The sequence below is a fragment of the Manis pentadactyla genome, chromosome 2 (assembly GCF_030020395.1).
Source record: "Manis pentadactyla isolate mManPen7 chromosome 2, mManPen7.hap1, whole genome shotgun sequence".
In the NCBI taxonomy this organism is placed as follows: Eukaryota; Metazoa; Chordata; class Mammalia; order Pholidota; family Manidae; genus Manis; species Manis pentadactyla.
This window is the reverse complement of record NC_080020.1, coordinates 210,817,950-210,844,899: the sequence shown is the minus strand read 5'-3', so window position 1 is coordinate 210,844,899 and position 26,950 is coordinate 210,817,950. Positions and strand designations below refer to the sequence as shown.

General features: G+C 38.1%; 2 protein-coding genes across 7 annotated transcripts in view; both read right to left on the bottom strand.

Annotated features, from left to right (window-relative positions):
- The window catches only part of MEMO1 (mediator of cell motility 1), a 125,225-nt gene extending 115,386 nt beyond the window's left edge, over positions 1-9,839 (bottom strand). The window contains exon 1 of one of the 5 annotated variants that reach the window (XR_005028453.2): positions 8,223-8,975. Coding sequence is in view for 2 of the 5 variants with exons in the window: in XM_036903633.2 (XP_036759528.1) it covers positions 8,223-8,283 (61 nt within the window). In the remaining 3 variants the exon portion in view is untranslated. The other 4 variants (XM_036903632.2, XM_036903635.2, XM_036903633.2 and 1 more) reach the window with 4 other exon arrangements.
- A 4,446-nt stretch (positions 9,840-14,285) lies between these two features.
- Positions 14,286-24,601, bottom strand: DPY30 (dpy-30 histone methyltransferase complex regulatory subunit). Of its 2 annotated transcripts, none has more exons than XM_036903637.2 (5): positions 24,475-24,601; positions 24,166-24,237; positions 24,030-24,077; positions 16,932-17,074; positions 14,286-14,638 (listed from the first exon to the last, which is right to left on the bottom strand). In XM_036903637.2, the coding sequence occupies exons 2-5, from the start codon at positions 24,199-24,201 to the stop codon at positions 14,566-14,568; spliced, it is 300 nt and encodes a 99-aa protein (XP_036759532.1). In that variant the 5' UTR covers positions 24,202-24,237; positions 24,475-24,601; the 3' UTR covers positions 14,286-14,565. The 2 variants fall into 2 exon arrangements, with proteins under 2 accessions (XP_036759532.1, XP_036759533.1); XM_036903638.2 differs by having other exon boundaries at positions 24,338-24,518.
- Positions 24,602-26,950: the final 2,349 nt, after the last annotated feature.

Here is a 26,950-nt window from a genome sequence, read left to right as displayed (position 1 = left end):
AGGGACATACATAATGATAGAGTCAATTCATCAAGAAAACATAATCCCAAACATGTACATCAAATAATAGATTCAAATACATAAAACAAATCAACAAAACTTAAAGAAAAAAATTAGCAAATCCATAATTATGGTTGAAAATTACAACACTGCACTCAGGAATTGACAGAACTAATTTTTAAAAGGAAAGTTAATAGTAATATAAAAGATTTAAATAAAATAACCCAACTTAACCTAGTTAACATTAGACAGCATTCCAACCCACAACTACAGAAAACATACATTATTTTCAAATAAACATGGAGCACTCACCAAGACAAACCACGAGCCATAAAACAAGTCTGCTGTTAGTAATCTGGCCCATGCAAGAAAGACATCCAACATTTCCTAAACTTATTTGACCATAAAACTTTTCTTGCAAAGTCATCTCCAGGACTACTATTTCTCAAAACACTGTGAGAATAGCTAGCCCACCCATTTTCATTACTTCTTCCAATTTCTTCTCTGACCTGTCACTATCCAAAAAAAAGGGGGGGAATCAATAAAAATATCCTTTTCTTAACTACCTAGCCAGGATTAGTCAATCTTATGAAGTACATGCAAAGTCCTAAGGCAGAAATAAGTTTGATGTGTTTGGGGAAGGCTAAGGAGACCAGAAGAGCTGAAGCAGAGGTCAGAGCTGATCACAATGTTAAGCAGAAGTCATGGAATGTAAGACCTTCTAAGCCTTAGTAAGGATTTTGAAAGTGGTTCTAAGTATGATGGGAGGATTTTGAGGAAAGATTATTATCTTATTTACATTTTAGAAGATTTCTTAGGCTGCTGTGTAAAGAACACAGTGGAAAACACGCAACCAGTTAGGAAGCTCTGATAGCAGTATAAGAGATGGCTAAGAACAGAGTGGCTTATACCAGACTTAAAAGTGTATGTCAAAGAAAAAATGTCCAGGCAAATCCACATAAATTGTGTTGAGATGCCTTATTTTCTTTGACTCCCAAGACATTTCATTCTTCTCCTCCTGAGATGCTTCATCTGTCTTCCTTACATGATCTCTTTCATGTCCCCTCAACCTCTTCAAGTAGGAAATGTTCTAAGGCTCAGTCAACCTCTTTTTTCTAGCTACTCTCATTCTTATGGTAATTTCACCCTGACACTGGTTTTACATATCATCTGTATAATGATAATTTGCAATTATACTTCTCCAGTCTGGAACTCTCCCCTGAACTCCAGACTCATGTATCCACCTGACTATACTGTAAACAATTCAAACTGAACAAACCGAAATGGAGCTTCTAACCGTCCCCCTCCAAATTTATTTGTCTTAAATCATCCCTATCTCAGATAATAGCAACTCCATTACTGCAATTGCTCCTTTCTCTTTTCCTCTTTCCCTGACACCCCACTTCAAGTGTGCTGACAAATCCTTTCAGCTCTACCTTCAAAGAATATCCAAGTAACCAAACACTTGTTACCCACTTTCACTGCTATTACTCAATCCAAGCTGCCACCATATCTCTCTGGGATTACTGCTTTCCTCTTATAAGGGTCTCTCTGGTTCTGCCCTTGCCACTGCTTTCACCAACTGAGATCAGGTCATCATCTGCCAAAACCTTCCAATGGCTATCTCACTCAAGTAAAAGTCCTTACAGAGGTCTTCAAGACCTAATGTCATCTGGCCAAAACACTTCTGTGCCCCTGCTCCAGCCATTTACCTAGTAACTTAGTATCAGGCTACTGTATCCCAGGTCACTTCATTCCAGTTGCAATGGCCTGCTTGCTGTTCCTCAAACACTCTAGGCCTGCTCCAGCCTCAGGATGTTTGAACCTGCTATACCCTTGCCTAAAATTATCTAGTCCCTAAATAATCTGCAATTCAAAGTTTATTCTTTCACCTACTTAAAGTCTTCACTCAAATGTCACCCCAGTGATGACATCTTCACTTTCCATGCTTTTTAAATTGCAAACTTCTCTCCAATCCTTTAACATTTCTTATATGCCCACTCTGCTTTATTTGCTTTATAATTCTCCATAGTACTTTCCTCTAACATATTTTACTTACATATCTTAGTTACTGTCTGTCTCCTTCAAATAGAATATACACTCTAGGGATTTTTTTATTGTTTCATCTCCTGCTATACACCTAGTCCCTAGAGCAGCACCTTTCACACAGAATATCAGTTTGTTCAATACTGAATCACTGAATGTTAAATAACGCCTCTCTGTACCAAGTTTTGTTAGGCCCAATACAAATTCTGGGAATAGCCTAATTAAAGTAAGCCAATTCCTTTATCAGTATTAATACCCTGTGAATAATATTCACTATTCATAAGTTTTGGGTTATGCTTTTTATCATTTTATAATCTAAAATATTTACCTGACAATCATAGAGATGCTTACTGATTCCAAATAGTTCAACTTCTTTCTTACTCTGGCATTACTATAAATAGAAAAAACAGTAGGCTTCATCCAGAAGTCCTACATTCAAATTCTAGCTCCACCATTGACTAGTAGTATGACTCAGGCAATTTAGCCTCCTCTAAGTTTTCGTTTCTCTTAATAAAACAGCAAAGAAAGGGTGGATTAAAGATCTGCCTGCCTTACCTATCCTATACCTAATAATAGGATTATTGTGAAAATCAAAAACATATAAGAAAATGCTTTGTACACTATAAATGATATACAAGAGTGAGTTAAATGGCCATACTGTAGTTTATGAAAAACCTGAAATGAAACAGAAAAGTTCATTGTTTGAGGCAGCATATCTCACTATACATCCCAACCCCTTACACAAAACTCTAGGTAAGGAGTCAAACTGGCTCATCCAATTACTTATTATACCTTAAACATAAGTTTCTCAACCTCTCCTAGTCACTGTTTCCACACCCATAAATAATACCAACCTTGTAGTGCCCTTTGGAGAATTAAAGATTATATACAGATGTATGTAATATACTGATGGAATACACATAATGCACCTTTTTACTTGTTGTCTTCTTGATCTTCTTTCAAATGGACAGAAACCCAAAAGCATATGATACAAACTATACCAAGGAGGTACGGAAGAGGATAATTTTGACTTGAAAATTGCATGTGAAAGGACAAGGAAGAAAATGAGAAAGAGCTAGAGGTAATCACGCAATAATGAGCAGTTTGCTTATTAAATTTCTTTCCTTCTTGCCTTTCTCCAAGATAAACTTAATAGACATGCAAAGAAAAGTCAGCATACACATCGTATTTAATAACTTAAAAAAGTTAATTTCAAAACCAATATAGTCTTTTCTCCTTAAAGGAGAATATATTTTCAGTTTTTCAATTTCTCACATACTAATTTTGACACTCTAGAACTCAAGGTACATGACAGAAAAACAAAACAGCTGTTCTCCAACTACAGTACACCAATTTTGCTAACCTTATGCAATTATCATTACTGTGCATTTATTGTGTAATTATTATCAAGATTATTTTATTATGTTTAGAAATACAGCAAAATGAATAAAACAAACTTAAGAAAAATTGCAATGTTTTTTTCTTCAAAGGACACTTGGAAAATGTTCTTTGAAGTCCTTAGACTTTATTTCCTCAATTCTATGACACCAGTAATTATAAGATACAGCAATATAGCAACCACTTTCTGGGGGGGAGGGGGAGGAACCCACACTAAGTATATACACTTACATACACCAATTTTGGAAAACGTTAAAATGTAACGTATCCCTGTGAGATGCCGAAAATGTACTACTGATCTAAGGGGCTGGTTACATATAATATATTATATTTGTGGATATTCATCAAAGTGTATACTTTATTTGTATACTTTTTCTATATGTATGTTTATTTCAACAACAAATAAAAGTATGTAATGTACCCCTACTTCATACATATACAGCTATCAAATGAGGTGAATTCTGATCTAAATATAAACGATAAAAAGATAAAGCTTTTAAAAGAAAATATAGAAAGAAACTTCAGGACACTGAGGAAGGTAGAGATTTCATAAATGGAAACAAAAAGAGCCAACTGATAAACTGGACTTCTTTAAAATTAATTACTTTGATTCACAAAAACACTAAGATCGTGAAAGGGCGTTAGCTACAAAGTAGAAGATAACTGTAATACATGTATCTAGCATGATTGTATCCAGAATACATATAGAACTACAAATCATTATGAAAAAAGTAAACACCTTAATAGAAAAAGGGCAGAAGACTTAACACACATTTCACAAAAATAGAAATTCAAATGGTCAATAAACACAGAGTCGCTAACATAAAAAACTGATTAACTTCATTAGTCATCAGGTAAATAAAAGCTACAATGTAATACCACTACACACCACTCCAGAATAACTAAAAATAAAAAACTGACAATACCAAGGGTTGACAATGATGTGGAACAACTGGAACTCTCATACACTCATGGTGGGAGTATAAATTCATAAAACCACTTTAGACAAATGTGTAGACATACGCACAGGATACTAGGGAAATAAAAAGGAGCATCCAAAACAGCTGGGGGAGGCAAGGCATCAGGGTAGGCTTTCTTGGAGGTGTTAACACCTGAGTCTTTAAAAGATGAGTAGGAGTTACCCTGTCAAAGTGCAGTCCAACAGAAGAAACAGCTTAAGTAAAAGTACAGTGATAAGAAACAGCACAGAGTATTTAAAGAAATGATTAAGAACTGGGGTGGGGTGGGGAGAAGTGGTGAAAGAGATAGGAAGATGCCAAGTCATGATGGAACCCAGACTTTATCCAACAGGCAAGATGGGTCTGTGAGTTTTATGCAAAGAAATTATGGGTCAGATAAATTACTCAGGGAAATATGTAGAAGATGGATTTAAGGAGGGGATAAGGCCATCAGAAAGGCCAGTAAGAGGAGTTATAACTGTCCAGAAGATAATAAGGGACCTGAAATAAAAACTGTAATAAATGTGGAGAAAATACAAAGTATAGATACATTATGCTACTGGTCTAGAGATCACCCTTTGAGAATCATTACATTAATTACAACTTTTTCCTCTAAAGGGCCAAAGAACAAATATTTTAGTCTTTATGGGCCACAAAAAGTCTCTACTGAATTTCTTGGTTTTTGTTTGTTTTTTAAACCCTTTAAAAATTAAAAACCATTCTTAGCTAGTGGGTTCTACCAAAAAAAGGCCACAGGGTGGATTTAGGCTGTGGGGATAGTTAGTTTGCTGATCCCTGCTGTACACCAGTAAAGAAGTGAGGATTAACCTTCCTATGAGATTAATTTTCCTAAAATGCTACTTGCATGAGTTCCCTACTCAGAAATTTCTCCATTGGTCCTGACTGCCTACTGAATAAGTCAAAACCTATTGAAGTATAGTTCACAGGCTTCCCTACTTTAGCTCCAACCTACTATTCCAGGCTGATGGAAGTACATCCTGGCATGAACCTTCCACTCTTATTAAATTGACCTACTGATATTTAACCTGTTTCTGTATCTTTGCAGCATCCCCAATGTTTTTCTCTCCCCTCCAAACCTACCCAAATACTCTTCCTTCAAAGCACAATTCAAATCCTACTTTGAAGTTATTCCACCCTCCTCAGGACTTTTAAAAGTACATCTCAACTTTTGATACTTATTTGCTGTTATTATTTACTTCAAATAAATTGTAAATTCCTCAGGGGCAGGGAATAATTTATACTTCTATCACTGGATCTAGCATATAACAAGGAGTAAATAAAAAATGAAGATATATGGGTGCATACATATGTGTGTATACATACATAAACGCTTTTTTTCTGAATTAGCTATTTAACTGAAGCAAATGAGATTTCACCCTTACTTGTATCAGTAACTGTACACTTTAATTCTTTGGACACAAATCTTAATGCTGTAGATACTACAGAATGATAATCTACAAATACATCTGTCTCTCTCCTATTACATTTTTAGGACTAGTTTACTAGGAAAACAACACAAGTGGAATTTTTTCAAAGATCAACGTTATCAATATAGGATAATGGGATAATATTAAATATAGAAGTTATTAGCAGTTCACTTCTTTTTAAATTGTAAATTAAGCTTTTACAACACAACTGCTTTAAATTAAACCTGAACCAAGTTAAAGTCAGACATACACAAGCCACACGCTAAATTTTTTTTTAAACAGTAAGGTTCTCTATGACAACTCACATTATCAAAATGGCATTATTGACTTCATTGAGAATTAAGGGAAATAAGGAGTTATTTAAAATTTTAAAGAAGTAGTCCATTTTACTTTACTATTGACAAACAGCTATAACACAGAATGCTTAGAACTGGATTAAAGAATTCTTATATTTGAGAATATTACCAAAGAAGTATTTTCAAGTCTGAAGTGTGCCTTATTTTATTTACTACCCAAAGAATGTTCAAGAATCTATAACAATTCCTCCAGAATCATTTGCCCCATTTCAATGCAATGTGTTATTTGAAGTAAATAACAAAAAGTAAGTAACAAAAGTAAATAACAAAAAAGTTCCAAACATTATAGAAAGGTATAGAAAAAAAGCAACAGAAATAAACTAAAAGATGGCCATGACAGTGAACCAAGACGTTTTTAACTCTTCCAAACACACTGAAGAAAAAAGCTTAGCGATTTTCAATCCTGGAAACTTTTATCAATTGATGACCTTAATATTAATAATACACTGATTGGAGGACAAACACAGAAGCCAGGACTGCCATTTCTCAGATTCCTTTCTGCCACTGACCAGTACAGAGTCTTGGGCACATCCCAATATGTTGAACAAGAGAAGCTTAACTGACATTCTCAGGTTGTGAAAATTGATTAAATGTTTATGAAGTACTTTAGAACCATGAAGGGAAGTCACTGTAACCATTAAGTGTCATTTGCTTAATACAAAATTGCAACTACCTGTAAGGCTTGCAAATCCAGTCATCACTATTCTTTGGTGTCTCAACACAGCAAACCATCAGTGAGTCAATAAAGTGCATGTATTTAATGAGCTAGTTTAGCAACCTCAGAAAAACGAATTTTCTTCCAAATCTTTCTTTTCTCACAAACTATGTCACTATCCAATCCACCTATTTGTAAAGAGAAACATGATACGATTCAGATTAAAATTAGGTCTAGTTAGTGATAAGCCAATACCAAATGACTGAAAACTATTAGGAATCACAGTGGAACTTTCTTTGTAAACTTACAGAAATGTGATTCCTGAAAGTAATTCCAGAAAACAGTCGTTCTAACACGAGCTTTATTAAAAGGAAAGTCCTTACACTTTCTTACATAAAGAATTCTGAAGTGTTTTAGACAGTATTGAAAGAAGGCTAAAGTCAGTCAAAACCTAGCCTAATTTGTTGGGTAGTTCCAGCACCTGCTGGGTGTTGAGCGACTAGACACGGGTGAGGCTGCTCAGGGAAGTGCTGATGCCAGCCAGCTCCAGCTGCCCTCTTCATGAAAGGCAGTAACAATAAAAACACCGACAAAAGAACTGGGAGGCCACCCCAAGCCTCTGCTCAGCAGTACTTCTACCCTACCCCCAACCTACGGAGCTGCAAATCCCAGGAAAGGCCCTCCTCTTAGTGATTTCACAGGCGGAGTCCTGGTCTCTGGTCTGGCAACGTGAAAAAGTACTACCCTTCACTCCTTTCAAGAGGCTGGGCACCTTAAAGGTGAGGGGGGAAGTGCTGCCTCGTTCTAAACTGCCGGAGAAAAAGGAGAAGATTTCCTGCCAGGAGACGGGTGAGCAGAACCGGCGTGCACACTGACACTGAGAGCACTCGCACCGCCCGCGGGGAGGAAAGGAAAGCGCGTCCCTCGCTTGGCAGGAGAGCGGGGGGTCTCGCGGCTCCCGCGCCGGGCAAACCGTCCTCCCGGGTGGCAGCGGTCGGCCGCCCGCTTCCCGGGAACCGGAGGAGGCGACAAGCAGGCTCGGGTCCCGGAGCACATTCTTTCCTCCCGCCTGTTCCCGAGGGAGGGCACAGGCTGCCTAGGCGGCAACTCTCCCTCTCGCCCAACTCCGGGGTGAGCGCGAGGGCGGCCGGCCAGGGCGGCCCGGCGGGATGCGCCCGGGTGGGGGAGGCGACGAGGCCGGACTCCCGCCCGCTCCCTCCCCACGCGGCCCGCGGCCGGCGGCCGTCCGCGCCCTGGTGCCTCCCGCTGCCGCGCGGGGCCGGGCCGCCGACCTCGGCCGGCCGGGCGCAGGGCCAGGTGGCGGCGGCAGGCGGGCGGGCCGGCCGGCCCGGGGCCCTACCTGAGGCTGTGTACCAGCTCCCGGCGTGACTGGCTTCCCGGCAGACCACTCGGTTGGACATCTTGGTGCCTGTGCCGCCTATGGTGCACGAGGATGAATGAGGAGGCGGCGGCGGCGGCGGCAGGAGCGGCTCCGCGAGGGGACGAGACACCGCGGGCCCAGCCCAGGAGGAGGCGGCAGCGGGGAGGGGATCTGCCCGGCCCAGGAGGAGGAGGAAGAGGAGGAGGCGGCGGCGGCCCAGGAGGAGGAGATGGCAGCGGGGGCGGTGGCGGCGGCGGCGGCGGCAACAATCACCACAAACTCCGGCGACCGCCGGAAGATGGGGCCCGCGGCGGCCTCCCCGAAGCCCGGAAAGCTCTGGCCCCGGCCTCCGGAGTCGCCGCTGCTCCGCAGCCGGGGCTGGTTCCGCCAAGCAGCCCCCACGGACCCCTCCCCGCCCGGTCGGCCTCCCCAAGCCACCGCCGGTGACCCCACCCCCGTGACACCGCGCCCGCCCCCTCCCCCCACCCCCCGCGGGACTCCCCGCACCCACCCCACCCCCGGCAGGGCCCTCTGCCCGCCCGGCCGCTGGCCCGCGGGCCCCGGCCCCGCCCCTCCTCCAGCCGCGCTGCGAGGTTAACGGCGGAAACCGGACAGGCCAGACGGCCTCTGGGGCCGAGTGGCCCCGCGAGGAGGCAACGGCGGCTGCAGCCCGGCGCTCACGAAAGCCCAGGGCCGGGGCCTGAACCGGGAAAGGCAGACCGGAGAGGAGCCAACGCTTCCTTACTCGCCACTCCTAACGGGTCCTGCCCACTGAGCATGCCCAGCAGCCACTGTCAGGCCCGCCGAGGAATCTCAACGTGAACGCTCCACTCTCCGGGATTTAGCGGCAGCAGCGGCTGAAAGCGGGGAGGGCTCGGGGAGCAGGACGCAGCCGCAGGTCAAGCCCCCCGACCCTAGCCAACTTCCGTACATGTAGAATACTGAGGACGCTCGGATGCGGCTTTCCACGAGGATTGTCCGGTTCGTCCCCCCATCACACCCGGGAGTCCTTAGTGGATTCGCACCCGTCTGTGGCCACGTTGGGAAATTTATTTGCAGAAACAGGCACATGTGTGCCTGTTGTGCAAATGCTAGTTTTTGCTTCACAGGGCCACTCATACCACCTACTTGTGGCTTGGACATCGTTTAAGCACTTAAGCATATTTCATGTTTTGTAGTAATGTAGGTGGCATGTCTAACTCCCTACCTAGACCAAAGAGTGATTATGCTAGCCTCAGCTATTCTCATCTGTAAAATGGATACAACAGTACTCTAGTGGTGTCCCTAGGAATATGAGTTAATAAATACTAAGAGCCTAATAGAGTAGGCATACAACAAACATTACTTTCAACCCCCCTCCCCGCCCCGGCCTTAAAAATCCCAGAGTTCCATGTAGCTGTCAGGAACAAAGAATTTCTTTAAACGCATATTAGAATCACAGCAAAGTAGGGTATTTTGGACCTCTGAGGAAGTGTTATGAAGTAGACCATTCTAAAACTGTAGAGTGAGAAAGTTTCATGTTTTCAATGAAAGATTTGGGGTTAAAAATATAAAACTGTTATATTTGAGTTTCATACTAAATGGTTCCCCTTGAAGAATCCAAAGCAAACAACTGGCTGCCTAATAATCGTTCCCCTTGCGCCATAGTACACATTTTTTTTTTAAGTACTGCTCTGTTCCCACCTCTCTTCATTTTCAACTTGTTTCAAGGCTCTGTGTGAGATCCCAATCCTAAAGCCTAATCAGTTACTGAAACACTTTCATACTTTTTCTACAGTTATTAGATTAAAAAATCTCCACTGAATTTAGGTATTTTTTCACTCAAGTTTTAACCCTCTCACTCCACCACTAACCTGCCCAAATATTAAGATATTATGCAGGAAAAAAAAAACACATGCCAGGTAGTCAACTTAGGGTGGGAAAGCTGGAGTTCTGGTTCTATGGTACTCTTCCTGAAGTACCAAAACTCAACGGTAACTAATAAAACAATAAACATTTCACTGTAAATTTCAAGAAAAGGAAACTGTTAATATGATTTATACTGGTATTGATGACAGATAGCTCTTGAAGTTAATTATTGCTGATTCTGATTCTATGGCCAAAAAAGGGAGAGAAGGGACAATGAACTACCTAAGAAAGCTACATATTTCAGGCATACCAAATTAGAAAGCCAGATTTCAGTCCTGGTTCTGTCATTCATCAGCTGTGAGATCATGGGCATTTAGTAATTTAATCTATTCAAGCCTGTTTCCTCATCTGTCAAAGGCAAACAGCAGTAATATCTAATACACAGGCTTGGTGTTAGAATCATTAAGTAGATATGTGAAAACAATTTATAAGCTGTTTTAAATCTAATTTAAAATCAAACTTCTTCCTCCCATTAAAATGCTCAGTTGGAGACTTCTTTCGTCAGATTTCTTATCAAACACATCAAAGACCACAATGCCAACTGAAGTGAAAGGTTAGAAAATCATCTATTATCTCTAGAAAGCGCTCAATGTATCTCATCACTAGTCATCTTGTTCATCTTATTCTGGCTGCCTTATTCAAGGATAGATTGATTTAAAAAATTAAATTGAAATTTTCACTTCACCACCTCCCCTAAATTAAGAAAGATCCATATAATGCAAAATATACTCATTTCATATCCCCAGGGAAGCCTATTTGGCACAACTGTATAAGTCCCATATTATTAACAATTTCCATATATCCATTAGCGATTTGAGTTGGACACTCCATAAATATTCATACTGAAGGGCAAAGAAGAAATCTTCATTAATAGAAAGTCTTAAGGACGGACTTCAATAAATAATGCACCAGCAGTCCCAGAATCCAACATAGCTTCTGAAACAGCACATCACAAATTCATTGCATCAGTCTGTAACAGCAAATGACTAGAAACCACCACAATGTCCATCAATATGAGACTTGTTAAAATGATACATCCATACATATGTACCCATTAAAAGAATGAGGTGGTGTTATATACTGGTATGGAAGGAACTCCCCCAGAAATGAAAAAAGCAAACTGCACAACAATGTATGAAGTATGCCACCATTTGTGTGAAAATGAGTACTTATATTCTCATACACTTTTATATACACAGAATCCTTCTAGAAGGAAAAACAAACTGGTAACAGTAATTATTTGAGTGGCTGAGATACAAGGATGGACAAAAGATTTAACCTTTTCAATGTACACCTTTGTGTATCTTTTGAATTGTGTGCCATATAAATAAACTACCCAAACAAAAAGCTTAATTTATTTACATCTTTAGGCTCAATTTTTGGAATCTACATGGAAATATTAAGTTGACCATTTTCAGATTTTACTTATCCAAAGCTGACATTTGAGTCCTCTAATTACTAAAAGCCCTGTGTAAGAAAAATATTCTATAATGATAATACCACACATCACTTGATTTTGAACAAATCAAGGTTGAGACAAGAGTGTAGCATAAAGATACACTTTTGATTTCCATTAACAGCTTACTCTAACCTAGCATCAACTGACTACCCCCTTCTTTTTTAGAAACCAAAGTTAATATGTAACATTTACTAAACATTTACTATGTACCCAACACTGGGCTATGTACTTTACATACTTAATGATTCTTATACAATGTAAATGTGTCCACTTCCTTTTTTTTTGGAATAAATTTTTATACATAAAGCTTTTTTTTCAAGTTTATTGTTTGTATTTTTTAAGATTCCCACAAATGAAATAATTGAGTCAAAAGATTTAAACTTTCTCTTAAAGGCTGACAAGTTTCTTGTTTTTTGTTTTTAAGAAAATCATTATTCATTATTGACTGTCCCTTTTATCTCTGGTGACCAATTTTCCACTATTATATTACTTCCCTACTTACCTAATTTAAATCTAGAGATTTTTCAACAAGTGGATTCTCAGTGATATCATTTACACCGTTCATCTTTTGTCCCTCATTTCTACCATTTGATGGTATCTTTGAGGCCTCCAATTTGTTAAGACCTTTTTGGAATCCAGTCCAGGAAAATATCTGGCTATACTATTTTATACTGTCTCTAAACTATTCTATCATGTTTCTTATAGGAAGTTATCAATCTTAAATTCCACCTACCTTCTCTTAAATGAGATTTAAACAAAGGTTCAGTAACTCTTCTCAAAGGTTCCTCAGAAATAGGTAGTGTCCTATCCAAATTACAGGAACCTTTGAACAATGCTGGGCTCAGGGTTGCCAAACCCCTCCTTACAGTAAAAAATCCACATGTAACTTTTGACTCCCCCAAAGCTTAACTGCTAATGGCCTACTGTTGACTAGAAGCCTTACTGATAATATAAAGTTAAGACATATGTATAAAATACCTATCTTGTATATGTATTATATACTGTATTTACAATAATGCTAGAGAAAGGAATTTTTTTCTAATTGTCACAAATATCCAAAAAATTATCCAATGACTTATTGAAAAAAATCTGCATACAAGTGTACGTATTCTCTTCAAACCTGGGCTGTTCAAGGGTCAACTGTACTTTGATATTTTTGAATTCAAGGTCTCTATTTCCTCTATGATTCTATTCCTAATTTACTCTACTGGGCCTCCCACTAAACCACCTATCATAATTCAACATAATTCAAGAATTCACTCTATAAGATACAGTACTTTTTACTCTACTTATGTACTTGTTTAGTAAGCAGTATCTTCCCCATTAGGTGGTCAAAGTAGGAACTGCTTCTATATTATAGTGGTCAGCTACACATAAAATACCTCATCAAAGTATTGTATATCAAAGTATAAGTAGAGTGCTTTTTACCTAACTAACTTACTGGAGTAAGTGATGTTCTCCATTTCCATACTAAAATACACTAACAATGGCCACAAGCTTGGACTCCTGAAGCTGGTAGACTACACTTTTTTGGGGAACTCTCACACTATTGCACTCTCCTCCCAGGTTTTTGTGTATAACTACACGGGTCAATTGTGTTCTCCAACCTATTTATATCAGTTGTACTAGTACTGCCATTACATAGTTTAATTAAATACTACATAAACTACTGAAATACAAGTAATGCAAAAGATGTGTGTATAAAAATTAGGTGGAATGCTTTCAAATGATTCAATAAAAACTGTCAAATTAGAAGCAGATGAGGTGACTGAAGACTAGAAAAAAAATCAAGAATTAAGTGTAGAATTCTATAAATTACTTAAGTATCTAAAATCTTACTCTATTTTCCAAAAATCTGAAACTGAAATTTTTAGACCACATAATAGAGGAGTGGTTTGCAGAAGAAAAATGATACAGAATTCCAAATGACCCTTACCCAGAGAAAAAACTGAAATCAAAATATTACCAAGTAAATGTAGGTGTTTTTAAAAATTTTTAAGTATTCAATGTCATTTATGACTCCCTACTAAGACTCACTTTGTTACACTAGCCAGGTAAAAGGGCTTCTACTATACACACAGAAGGGCAATTGATTTTTCCTCCCCCCAGAATTTTAAGCACAGGAGAGAGCAATGTAGCAGTTAGCCATCTGGAACACATTGGTAGGACTGGGTCTGAATGCCCATTCAAGCACTTACCAGCAGTATGGTCCTGAGCAAGTCACTTAACCTCTCCAAATCTGTTTCTTCATCTGCAAAATGGGAATAGTAGTATCTACTTTGCAGGGCTGCCATATTAGAGATAATTTAAGTGTAACAGAACTGTGCCTGGCCCATAGAATTGCAATAAATGATAGCTATTACTGTATTATTACCATAAAAGTTGGTTGCATGGGAGGATATTTTACCCTCTGCAATGCTTTTATCAGTATTCCAAACTTTATTGTGCAACAGAATAATATGTGATGTTTGTTAAAAGCTGAAGATGCCCAGATCCCACACTCTGAGAGATCCAGTGACAATGCTGAGAAAAAGTAGCTGAGATTTTTTTATATTCAGCTTGACTCTGGTATATTTTCAAACTGTAGCATTCTAAGATACGAGAAAGAAGCAATTCATGAAAGCAACTGAATCATAAAATATCTGTCATATAGAACAAAAACTATTTTAAAATAATGACATTTTAACAGTTTATTTTGAAGATCATTTTAAAAACAAAGTTAAAGACAATCTAAGAAAAAAATTGCACAGAATACCACTCATTAAATAACTATGGTGATTAAATCAAAGTAAGGGTGATATGTTTTCTTCTGCAATTCCAGAAATAAGTTCTGTTGTCCTCAAGGTTCTTATGCTTCCAAAAAGGTGGGGCAGGGGGGAATCATGGCAATTAAAGCTGCCTCTTAATCACCTAAATCTACAGTAGAAAACAAATTTTCCTGTTCTTTCCAATAAGTCAGTTTCGATCTTCAAACTGTGCCTTGTTTTTTAAAAGATACGATGCTAGAAATTCAATGGGATTTGGTGGTCTGTAAGGGAAAAAAAATCCAAAATTTAGAAATTTGTATTCTGGATGTTACTTTAAATGTATTACTTCAAAATGAAAATTCTCCTTTTTAACTTTTTCATCGTACACTCAAGGGCCATTTGTAGTAAATAACAGTGAATGACATAAGCAATCAAGTTAGCCAACAATGTAATATAAAGAGACTAAAATTTTTATATGGCTTAAACCTAGTAATGAACTCAATTCTGAAGTACAAGTTTCAAAAATGTACTGACAGTTGATTACCCAGGGGGAATAACAGCTTGAAGGGTTCACAGGGGAAGCTTCTGGGGTGCTGGCAGTGTTCGATTTCTTGATCTGAGGGCAAGTTATATGGATGTTTGGTTTCTGAAAATTCATCAAGGTATACACCTGTGATAGGCAAAATTTCATGTCTAAGTATTATCCTTCCAGAAGAGTATAAAAACAATATAGAAAAGTGGCTGTAACATCACTGAGACAAGGTGAACTCCTGAACTGACTAATCACAGGAAGAAGTACTCATTTGGACAAGTAAGTTTTGTTCTATTTCTTTTTTAAGAGTCACTTACATTTCTCTTCAAACATTTAAACACACCTAAGAAGTGAAAACTAATTTTAAATTAGGAGGTGGGGGGAAGGGGAATTGGAGGAAGGTGGTTAAAAGATACAAACTTCCAGTTATAAGATAAATAAGTACTAGGGATATAATGTACAATATGATGACTATAGTTAACACTGCCACATGATATATAGGAAAGTTGTTAAGAGAATGGATCCTAATTCTTATAAGGAGAAAATTTCATTTTTCTTTTTATTGTGTCTGTATGAAATGATGGCTACTAACTAACCCTATGAGACAATCATTTCACAATACATGTAAATGAAACCATCATGCTGTACATATTACTTATACAGTGATTAATGTCAATTATTTCTCAATAAAACTGGAAAAAATTTCATAAAGAGGTGTTATTTCATGTTTATCACTTTTACATAAATTATTCTTACTAAAAAAACCAGTCCAAAGATCAAAAGTTGGTGGTAACATCTACTTTAAACCCTACGATGAAAAGGCATATTTAAAACTGATTTACAGTGATGTCAAAACATCCCCTTAGCACTTTGAACTTGCTAGACATAGACAGCATTTTTCACATACTATTTACTGTTAAGTTGATTATTTTGCCAGACCTCCTTACTTTAAAATTGTACTTACTCTTACCATGTTACGTGGAAATTCATATTTTTTCATCTGGCATTAGTACTTAGAACTTCTAACATATTAGCCTTCTTTAGAGAAATAACAACACAAACAACAAAAAAAAAAACATAAAAGATGCCCGTATTTTAATTCTCAGTAGTAGAGCCAAGAAGATCTTGCAGTCATAAACCCAGTTTTATAAATATGTACTCTAAAACAATTATTTAATGTTTATTCACTTCATTTTTACACAAGCTAATTAATACCTATTCTAAATCAGAAAGTCACTGTAAGATGAGACATATTTCCATCAAGTTATTTATCAAGTTACGTTAGTTTGCTCTAGTGTTATTATTCATTGAGTAAAATGTAATTTATATCTAACAAATGTTGACTAATACTACGTTTTTAAAAACTCTTATTGCATCTGTTTTTACAAAAAGAACTTAGGTAGAATTACTGGTGGGGGGGAACATGTACAAAAAAAAGAAAAACTGTAATCTCACTAATAATAAAACATAAATTAAAACAACTTGACCAAAAAGCTTGTAACACTCAAAGTTGAAGCTATAATGATACTGGAAGAATTTTAAGGATAAACTTTTGGGCAGAAACATGATATCAAGTGTTAAACATATAACAGTCATGTCCTTTGAACTAGGAAACCAACTCTTGGGAACTTTAATTAAACAAAAACAAGAGGCATGAAAACAGATAAACTGCTTGGTGACTGAGAAACTGGACCTAAACGATCAACAATGAGAAAATGGCTAAGTTAACTATGGTGTTATTATGATTTAAATTATAATCACAAAGGCTATGCAGAGATATGGAAAAAGTTTTATGTTAATAAAAAGATATAAAATTACAGGTACACAATTACAAATCTTTACAAGTATGCGTATGATCTAAAACTAGTAGAAAAAAATGAAAATGTCTGAATTGAGATTATGGCTGGCTTATTTCTAAAAAATGTTAATATAAATTCAGTATATAGTAAAAAATAATTATACATAACTAATATTATTTCCATTAGAGAAGTCCTCTTTTTACTTTTTTCTTATAACTCCATTTGCAGACACTAGTTTCTTACCTTTCCTTTGCAAGCACAGCAAGTCCCTGTAATAAGATAGGCACAACTGTCTGATCCAGGTAGGCACGAGTTGGCAAAGACTGGAGATCCACTTTCTGTTTTGATGACTTTTCTGCATTAATCTTCTCATTTTCTACTATCCTCTAGTGAATTCAAACACATGGATGAATATTACAAATAACTAGATTGTTCTGAGTGCAGAGCAAAAACTAATGGAAATTTAACACTAATAGAAGGTAAATTAATGACTAGAAAGCTGGTATTGAACTGCAAATCTTTCTGCCACAATAAAATCAGACCCATCTCTAAATTTCATTCAAAGTTCTCTCGAACGTATAATACAGGCATACCTCAGAGACATTGCAGGTTCAGCTCCAAACCACAGCAAATAAAACTAATATTGCAATAAAGAAAGTCAAATTAATTTTTTCTTCTCCCAATGCCAATAAAAGTTATCTTTACACAGTACTATAGCCTACTAAGACTGCAATAGCATTATGCCTAAAAAAAAAGTATATACCTGAACTTAAAAATGTTTTATTGCTAAAAAGGCTAAAAGCTCATCACTTGAGCTTTCCACGAGTTTTAGTATTTTTGCTGATGGAGGGTCTTGCCTCAGTGTTTAGGGCTGCTGACTGATTAGGTGGTGGTTGTTTAAGGTTAAGGTGGCTGTAGCTATTTCTTGGTATAGCTGCATTGACTGACTCTTCTTTCATAAGCAATTTTTTTTTCTCTGTAGTATATGATGGTGTTTGATAGCATTTTACACACAGCAGAACTTCATTCAAAACTGGAGTCGATTCTTTCACACCCTACCACTGCTTCATCAACTAAGTTTACATAATATTCTAAATCCTCTAATGTCATTTCAACAATACTTACAGTATCTTCTCCGGGAGTAGATTCCATCTCAAAAAAAAACATTTTCTTTGCTCATCCATAGGAAGCAACTGCACATGTGTTTAAGTTTTATCATGACATTGCAGCAATTCACTCACATCTTCAGGCTTCACTTCTAATTCGAGGTCTCATTATTTCCACCACATCTGCAGTTACCTCCTCTACTGACATACCCCTCAAAGTCATCCATGAGGACTGGAACCAACTTATTCCAAACTCCTATTAATACTGATATTTTGACCTCTTTCCACGAATCATGAATGTTCGTAATGGCATCTAGAATAGTTTATACTTTCCAGAAGATTTTCAATTTATGTGGCCCAGAAACATCAGAGGAATCACTATCTATGGCACCTATGACCTTACAAAATGTATTTCTTAAATACTGAAACTTGAAAGTCAAGATTATTCCTTGATCCATGGCTACAGAATGGATGTTGTGTTAGCAGGCATGAAAAAAACATTCATCTTATTGTACATCTCTATCAGAGCTCTTGGGGGAATAGATGCATTGTCAATGAGAAGTAATATTGTGCAAGGAATCTTTTTTTCTGAGCATTAGGTCCAAAAGTGGGCTCAAAATATTCAGTACATGTTGTAAACATGTGCTGTCATCAGCCTTCCATTTATAGACCACAGGCAAAGTAGATTCTTAAGGGCCTGAGGGTTTCCAGAATGGGAATCGAGCATTAGTTTCTATGTAAAATCACCAGCTGCAGTAACCCTTAATAGTCAGCCTGTCCTTTGAGGCTTTGAAGTCATACATTGACTTCTATCTAGCTATGGAAGTCATAAATGGCAGCTTTCAATATAAAAGTTGTTTCATCTACAATGAAAGTCATTATTTACTGTAGCCACCTTCATGAACTATCTTAGCTAGATCTTCTGGTTAACTTGCTGAAGCTTCTACATCAGCACTTGCTGCTTCATTTTGCATTGTTAGGTTAGAGAGCGAGCTTCTCTCCTTAAAGCTCATGAACCAACTAGATTCAGACTTTTCTTCTGCAGCTTCCTCATCTCTCTCAGTCTTCACAGAATTGAAGAGAGTTAGGGCCTTGCTTCGGGATTAGACCCTGGCTTACGAAGTGTTGTGGCTAGTTTCATCTTCTATACAGACCACTAAAACTTTCTCCATACCAGTAATAAGGCTGTTTCATTTCTTATCATTCATATGTTCACTGAAACAGCACTTGTAATTTCCTTCAAGACCCTTTTTTTTTTGGCATTCACAACTTAGCTAATTGTCACAAGAAGCCTAGCATTTTGCTTATCTTAACTTTCAACATGCCTACCATACTAAGTTTAATCATTTCTAGCCTTTGAATTAAAGTGAGAGACATGACACTATCCCCTTCACTTGAACACTTAGAAGCCATTGCAGGGTTATTAACTGGCCTTATTTCAATATTGTGTCTCACATAATAGAGAGGCCAAAGAAAGGGAGAGAAATGGGGAATGGCCAGTTGATGAAACAGTCAGAACACACACATTATGTGCACTGTCTTATATGGGTGTGGTTCATGGTGCCCCAAAACAATTACAATAGCAACATCAAATATCACTGATCACAGATCACTGTAATAAATATGATAATGAAGAAGTTAAAATATTCCGAGAATTATCAAAATGTAACACAGAGACACAAAGTGAGCAAATGCTGTTGGAAAAATGGTGTCTATAGACTTTATCAAAGGTATCAATAAACCTTCAATTTGTAAAAAAAATGCAATCATCTGCAAAACCCAATAAAATGAAAAGCAATAAAGTGAGGTATGTCTGTATTTCATTTTTTTAATGTCATATTTCCAGATCCTACTCTTTCTCCCTGTCTGCCTTTTTAGGAATCAATACAAGTCCTTTTTTCTTTTTTCATGAGAACACCTTCCTACAGTGTCCTTCAAAATATCTGGCTATGACCCTAAGTAGCACTGAATCACAGTGAGAAAGTGAACCCTGTTTCAATTATTTTAATATCAAGGAAAAAGTCTTGAGTTCGGTACTACTATACCTTTAACTTTAACTTCTGTAACACTTGCTAAACTTTCTTAAGAGAGAGGATACTTCAGGCTCAGAGCCTTCCACTGGCAAAAGAATCTAGCTAAACCTTATTACCATGTTTTGTATTCACTATTTTCATTTTTATGGTTACCCTCTATCACAATGAGAATGCTTTTCCATTTATGTCATGTTTCTTTTTTAAAGAAATGCATCAGTGATTTTTAAAAGTGAAGAGATTCAGGAAAAAATACTAAGCAAACAATAGCCAAAAAACCAGAAATGACTACTATGAAAAGGATCATTGATGTGATATTTAAACAATGTTTAGGAAATAATTAATTATCCTCTCTCCTCCTAAGAACTCTCAAATTTTGGGCTTTTCACATAGATTCAGCTGACATCCAGAGCATCAAAACTACTTCACTGAAACTTTGCTTTCTTAAGCAAATCTACCACTTTAGAAATTTAGAAATAAGTGGCTATTAAAAAACAAAACACTATTAAGAACACTTTCATTTAAATGAACTTCCACTTCAATCATACTCAAATTGATATAAATGAGTCAACAACAAAAACATTTTTCTAGACTTTATATTTTTACACTTAATTTTATTTTGTAAAAAGTGAGAAAAAAAATTTAATTACACACCTACAACATATATACCATGGTTTCCAAAGACAATTCCCACAACTATGGCAGACAACTAATCTAGTTTTGCTTATGATTTTTCAACATCATTTTCTATATTTATTAATGTATAAAATAGCTACTTATTTGCCCAGAGTAAGAAACTTATTGTTTATCAGTAAATTTTAATAGCTAATATCCATAAATGGTAAAAACTAAAAAGTTACGTGGCATTCCAAAGCCTTTAATAAGAAACAGCAGTGCCTAAGCAACTCCTATACATTTTACAAAAAATTCCTTGATCAAATCCTGTCATTTATTTCACTCAAACATTGACTGTCTACTATGTGCCAATTTTAAATACTGAATTAACCTTAAAAAAAATACATACATACATACATACATATATATATAGCCAAACTACCACCAAAAAAATAAATAAATAAAAATAAGCTGTTAATAGTATGTAACAGTGATCACAAAAATGGAAAAAAATTAAGCAGGCGCTATGATTGCTCCAGCTTCCTACTTTCTGCTTGGAGAACTTGGAGGAGGCGATGCAGGGAGAGAGAACCCAAGCAGAAACCAGCAGTCTCCCTAAGTTGAGCAGAGAGTTGTAAATCCAGGGAGATCAAGATAACTAGAATTTGCAAGGTTCAGTACTGAAGAGGAGAGTTGCATGGAGAGAAGAGAGCAGCAGAGGAAGAAACTAAAGAAACTGCCTTCTGGTCTTCAGGTGAGTATCAGTGCACAGATGTAGGGCAACTACCCAAGGCTGAGGACAAAACTACCTGGAAAGAGCAGGAAACACAATCCCTGGAGTTCACACAAGGCCAGAAATAGTTATATTCCTGTGAGCCAGAATGGGAAAACCTATAAAACATGAAGCACTGGGTAGAATATATGAGTGGAAGAAATTAGACCTAACCAAAAGGCTGGTTGATCCCACCTAACAAAGCTCAAAAGTAAACCTCAAATAGATCAAACTGTTTCCAAGTAATTTCACCGTGACCTAGGTAAAAAGCTTAAGAATGTTTAAAGGAATACAGAAATAACCAGTATCCCAACAAGGCAAAATTTACGATGCCACACCTCCAGTAAAAAATTACCTGGTAGGCAAAAAAGCAGGAATATACTACTCATAATGGGAAAAAAATCCACAGAAACAAACCCAGAAAAGATACAGATGACAGAATAGGCAACACCACTGAACCATTTCTTATTCCCTGTATTCAAGACGACAGAGGAAAGCACAGGTAAATTAAGTTAACAAAATAACTGCAAATATCTGAAGAAATAATGGCTAAAATTTTACCAAATTTAATGAAAACTCTAAACCCACAGATCCAAGAAACTCAATGACTAGCAAGCACAAGAAACATAAAAATTAAAATAGCTACACCAAGACACATCATAATCAAGCCATTTAAAATCTGTAATAAAATCTTATAAGCATAAAAAGACATTAAAGTATGGAGAAGGAAAAACAGAAATGATAGCAGATTTGACAGTGGAGCAAATCTATACCCAGCAAAAAATATCTCGACAACAAACACAAAATAATGACTTTTTCAGACATTCAGAAGCTTAAGAATTTACCAACAGGTCTGCACCAGAAGAAATGTTATAAGAAGCCCTTGAGGTAGAAGGAAGATGATACAAGGTGGAAATTTAGATCTGCACAAAATAATGAAAAGCCCAGAAATGGTAAATATGTAGGTAGATAGGACATACTCCTCTCATTGTTTAAATCTCTTTAAAGATAATTGACTTTTTTTAAAAATAATAAAAATAATTAACTGCAGGGTTTACAATATATCCATTAGTAAAATATATAACAATAGTCCAAGGGCCAGGAGAAAGGAAATGGAAGAATACTATTGTAAGGTTCTCATACTATACATGTAAATATATATATACCACTTGAAGGTAAATTGTGAAGTTAAACCTTAAACAACCACCTAAAAAAACTTGTAAGGAGCCAATAAAAGAAATAAAATGGAATCATAAGAGAAAAAAGAAGCAACAAATGTAGAGTACTGGTATCCAGACTTGCAGATACCAAAAACAAGTAAATTAGAAATAACACAATGTAACATAGGGTTGTTAAATAATGCTGTTTGCCAAGTAAAAACTTAAAAACAAACAAACATAATTATTATTTTACTATCACTATCAATTCAAAAAAGAATGGGCATTTTAAAATTATAGACACAGGAAGAACATTCACCAAGTGATGTGTCATTATCAAACTCCACTCTCATTTTTCTCACTTCCCATGGAAACTGGTCTGAGGATTTGAGAAAAGGCATTTGTGTATCACTGTTCTACCGTCACAGCACTGCCTTTGTATACAAAGTATACAGGGTAGGTGCAGAGTGTCTTCACTTGATTCAGTGTATCAGTTTCTTAGGTTTCTTAATTTTAATGTGCAGTTTTTCCAAAGCAATATCCCAAGAGATGCATTAATAGCCAACAAGCAAAACGATTCTGACAATCTCCATGGGTGTTTGTTTCTCTGTATCACTTTCAGAAGTCCAATCTCTTGACTCAAAACCTATCAGTTCAGTTATAAACTACACATTGAAAAGAGACAGATTCTCTTCTTAATACTGCTATCAAACTAATAAACATTTCTAGCAACTTAATAGGCACAGAGTAGCCATTCCACATCCCAGTGAACTCCAGGAATTGGTTAGGATGGGCAACAGAATTGTACCACAAAAATGTCAACCTAAGTTTAATACACAAGCTCTCCACTTACTTCCTGGTGACCTTAGACAAGTTACTCAACTTCTCTGAGCCTTAGAGGGCTGAAGACACAACATATGCAAATTACTCAGGTGGGTGCCTGGTACATAGTAAAACTACTGAAGAAAATTAGCAGTTATTACTATTATTAGCCTTCTTGGAAACGCTCCTGCCTGCCCTTGTTTATCCCAACACTGGTAATGTCTGCCTTTCCTTTTTTTAAATAAAATATACACATCTATTCCAGGAAGCCTTTTACTGGAAATAAGAAATACTCTTATTTCTATTTACTTACATGAAAAAGTTCTATAGAAGAATTTTTATACATTATTTTGTATATGTTACACAAATACTCTCTGAATTAACCATGTAAGGCCATGTGTTACAGCTACTACGTGTTGTTACAGCTTCCAATGGCCACCTGCTAATGAACTTGAAAATAAATCAACATTTACCAAATGTTGACTCCACCAGGCCACTATTCTGCTACAAAGACGATAGGTTTCTTAATTTTAATGTGCAATTTTTCCAAAGCAATATCCCAAGAGATACATTAATAGCCAACAATCAAAACGATTCTGACAATCTCCATAATGTGTGTTTGTTTCTCTGTATCACTTTCGGAAGTCCTATGTCTTGACTCAAAACCTGTTTGCACTTCTGTATACCACGAAGTTTTAGTACCGCTAATAACAGCAAGCTATCCATAATTTGTAACAATTCAGTTCACATAAAGTTTCCGTTGTGTAAAGCAACCTAGTAAAAATGGATCCCAAGTTTTCATAAAACGCACAGATACACACAGGAAATGGGCGAGTTACCTCAACGTTGTCTGTGAGACCATACTCAGAATGCGGATTTTCTGCAACCTAAAAAACAAAACACAGGTCACAGAGACATCAACCACCCTTCCCGCTGCATGCGCACCGCCACCCCGAATCCAGGGCCTCCTGGTACCTGCGTCTGTCCCTCCAGCATCTGCTCTGGCTCCATGGCGGACCCTGCAAGTCACAGTCCCCGAATACCAGTCTTGGAAAACAAGAAGAACCGTGAGTTACCGGGGAGATTTCAGCCCTAAGACGCCAGGATGGAGTCCAGCCCAGCCCCCGACCCCGCCCCTCACCCCCACCTGGGCGCGGAGCACCCTGAGCAGTAGAGGAGCACGGTGGGGCAGTCCACGACCAGGATCCCGCATCAGATCCGGAAGTTCCACAGTAGTCCCAAGAACCTAGAAGAAGTGGGGAAACGGGAAAGGGAGCTGATTACCCGCGCCCAAGCCGTTCGGTTCCTAAGAGCCCTGCACCGCGCCAGCAACTCCTAGAACAAACCGCTTCGGTCGTAAGTGACGGATGTCGCACAACTGTTCCTAAGAGCCCTGCACCGCGCCAGCAACTCCCAGAACACACCGCTTCGGTCGTAAGCAAAGGATGTCGCACAACTGCTGCGCTTGCGCAGAACTCCCCAGTGGCTACGGGCGAGGAGGGACCCAACCGGATTTTGAGTCTATGCTGCTGTCTGCGGTCTACAGATACCTGGCCGACGTCTCGCCCAGGGGGCTACCGGAAAATTGTTCCTCAACCTGCCTACCGAAGGCTAGGACGAGCCCTGCTCTTCCTCGCGCAGCTGAAATCACTTACTCTCTCTGTGTTTCTTACTAGAAAATCACAGGTCAAAGCTACAGTCTATGAAAGAATGTCAGTGTTAAAACTCAAAAGCCAAAGGTGGGGGGAAAACAGTGTTTGGGGGTTTCCTGGTAAGCTTTTATCAAGTCCTGACATTTGTGAATGTGGTATGTTAATGCTACTTGACATTTGTATCAAGAGTAGCAATATGCAAACTGGCTTTGCAAACTGTGATACTATTAACACTATTGTATTTGTAAAAAACACAAAGGATAATTTGTTTCCTACACACAGTTTATACAAAAAAAATCGGATAGTTTTAATTCCAATAAATCCCATTTATTTTAATATAAATATGTGATATTAAAGACCTTGCCTTTGATTCAATAATTCCATTTGTAGTTGCACTTTGTAATATGAAAATTCGAAAACTTCAAATCACATATTTGGAGACTATGGTATATCAATATGGAATATACACCATTAAAAGTCATGACTAAAAATAAATGTGATTATAACATTGTTTTTACACAGGTAGAATACAACTTCATTTTGCTACTCTGTAAAAACTGCATGCATGAAGAGTAAATAAAATGTGTTTAGCGCTAGACTTGTGGGTATGTTTTTAGTTTTACGTGTTATTGAGACAGGGACTGTGAATGTGGTCAGAGTAGGGTGAGGGCCTCCGGAGGGGGCAGGGTGGGATATTTGCAGTCAGAGCACTGCAACTGCATGCAAGGCAATCCCCCTGCTAAAACTCTATGTTAAACATTAAGCTCTAGAATCACGCTTAAGTAAGGTTAATGTTCCCCAGATAAAGAAGAGTAGCAAATGTTTTATTATGCTAACCATTTATAATCATGTGTAAGGTTCTCTTTAGCATACTAAAAGGCCCAGGCCTATGTGCTGTCTTTCTTCTTCAGATCTGATGAAGTGATTTTGCAAACTGGGCAACTAATTTAGCAAGTAAGCCCAGGCATTCACAACACAGTTAAAGGCAGGAAGGATTCCACCTTAAAAATAAGATTGCATTTTAATACCCAAGAAGTTAAGACGTGAGAAAATCTTACTCTTTAGCAAACAGTGCCTCAGGCTGTAGAACCTGAAGAATCAAAAGTTAGCATAAGCACAGCCATCTTAAAGGCTTAAACACTATTTTCTAACCTAGAAGGAGAAAAATTACTAGAACTTCGAAAAACAAGTTAGTCAGCCAGTGTTAATTGTAGAGACTTTCAGTCAGCCAACTTCAATCAGTTAAGCTTATCTTGCTAGAACTACCCTAAACATTCTGAAAGTGATTTTATCTAACCAGACCCCCAGGATGAGGCGTCAGCCGAAAATTTATGTGTCTATGAAAAAAAAAAAAAAAAACACTGTATTGTGACTGTGGAAAATACTGCCCCTTTGAAAATGCTATAAAAACTTCTGGCTTTGTGTGTTCGGGGTCCTTGTTGAGACCCGCTGCGTCGGGCTAACACATGGACCCCAGCTAGCTGGCCTCTGAATAAATTCCTCTTGCTTGTTGCATCGAGAGACGCCTTCCGTGAGTGATTTGGGGCGGCGTTCTCCTCTGGGAGAATCCAACATTTGGGGGCTCGTCCGGGATCGTGCACTCACCCCGCTTCACTCCCGAAGCCGTTCTTAGAGGAAGAGGTAAGATTAGTGGCGCCTTGAGTTGTCTGTGTTCTGTGTTCTGCTTTTCAGTGAGACCTGTCGGAGTTCTGAAAAGGGTACCCTCTGTCTGGCAGCCGTCCCAGTCCCGTAAGGGGTCGCGACTGCGGTCGGTAGACGTACTTGGAGCACCGCAGGCTGCAACCCTGGGGGACGCCCCGGGGAGTTTGGAGGGCCAGGGACGCCTGGTGGCCTCCCACCTGTTTTTCCGCAAAAGTGAACCGGATGAGATAGAGTTAGTTTTTGGGCGCCAAGAGTATCAGCCCACTGATTCCTTCCGGTTCTTGGTCAGAAATCTGAGGAAGACAAAAAGCGGCAGCTGTGTGTCTAATCTCTGTGTGTCTCTGTTTTATGTGTCCTTTACATGTAAAATAATTGTTATACTGGCAATGAGACAGACCGTGATGACCCCACTTAGCCTGACGTTAGGTCATTGGACAGAAGTGAGA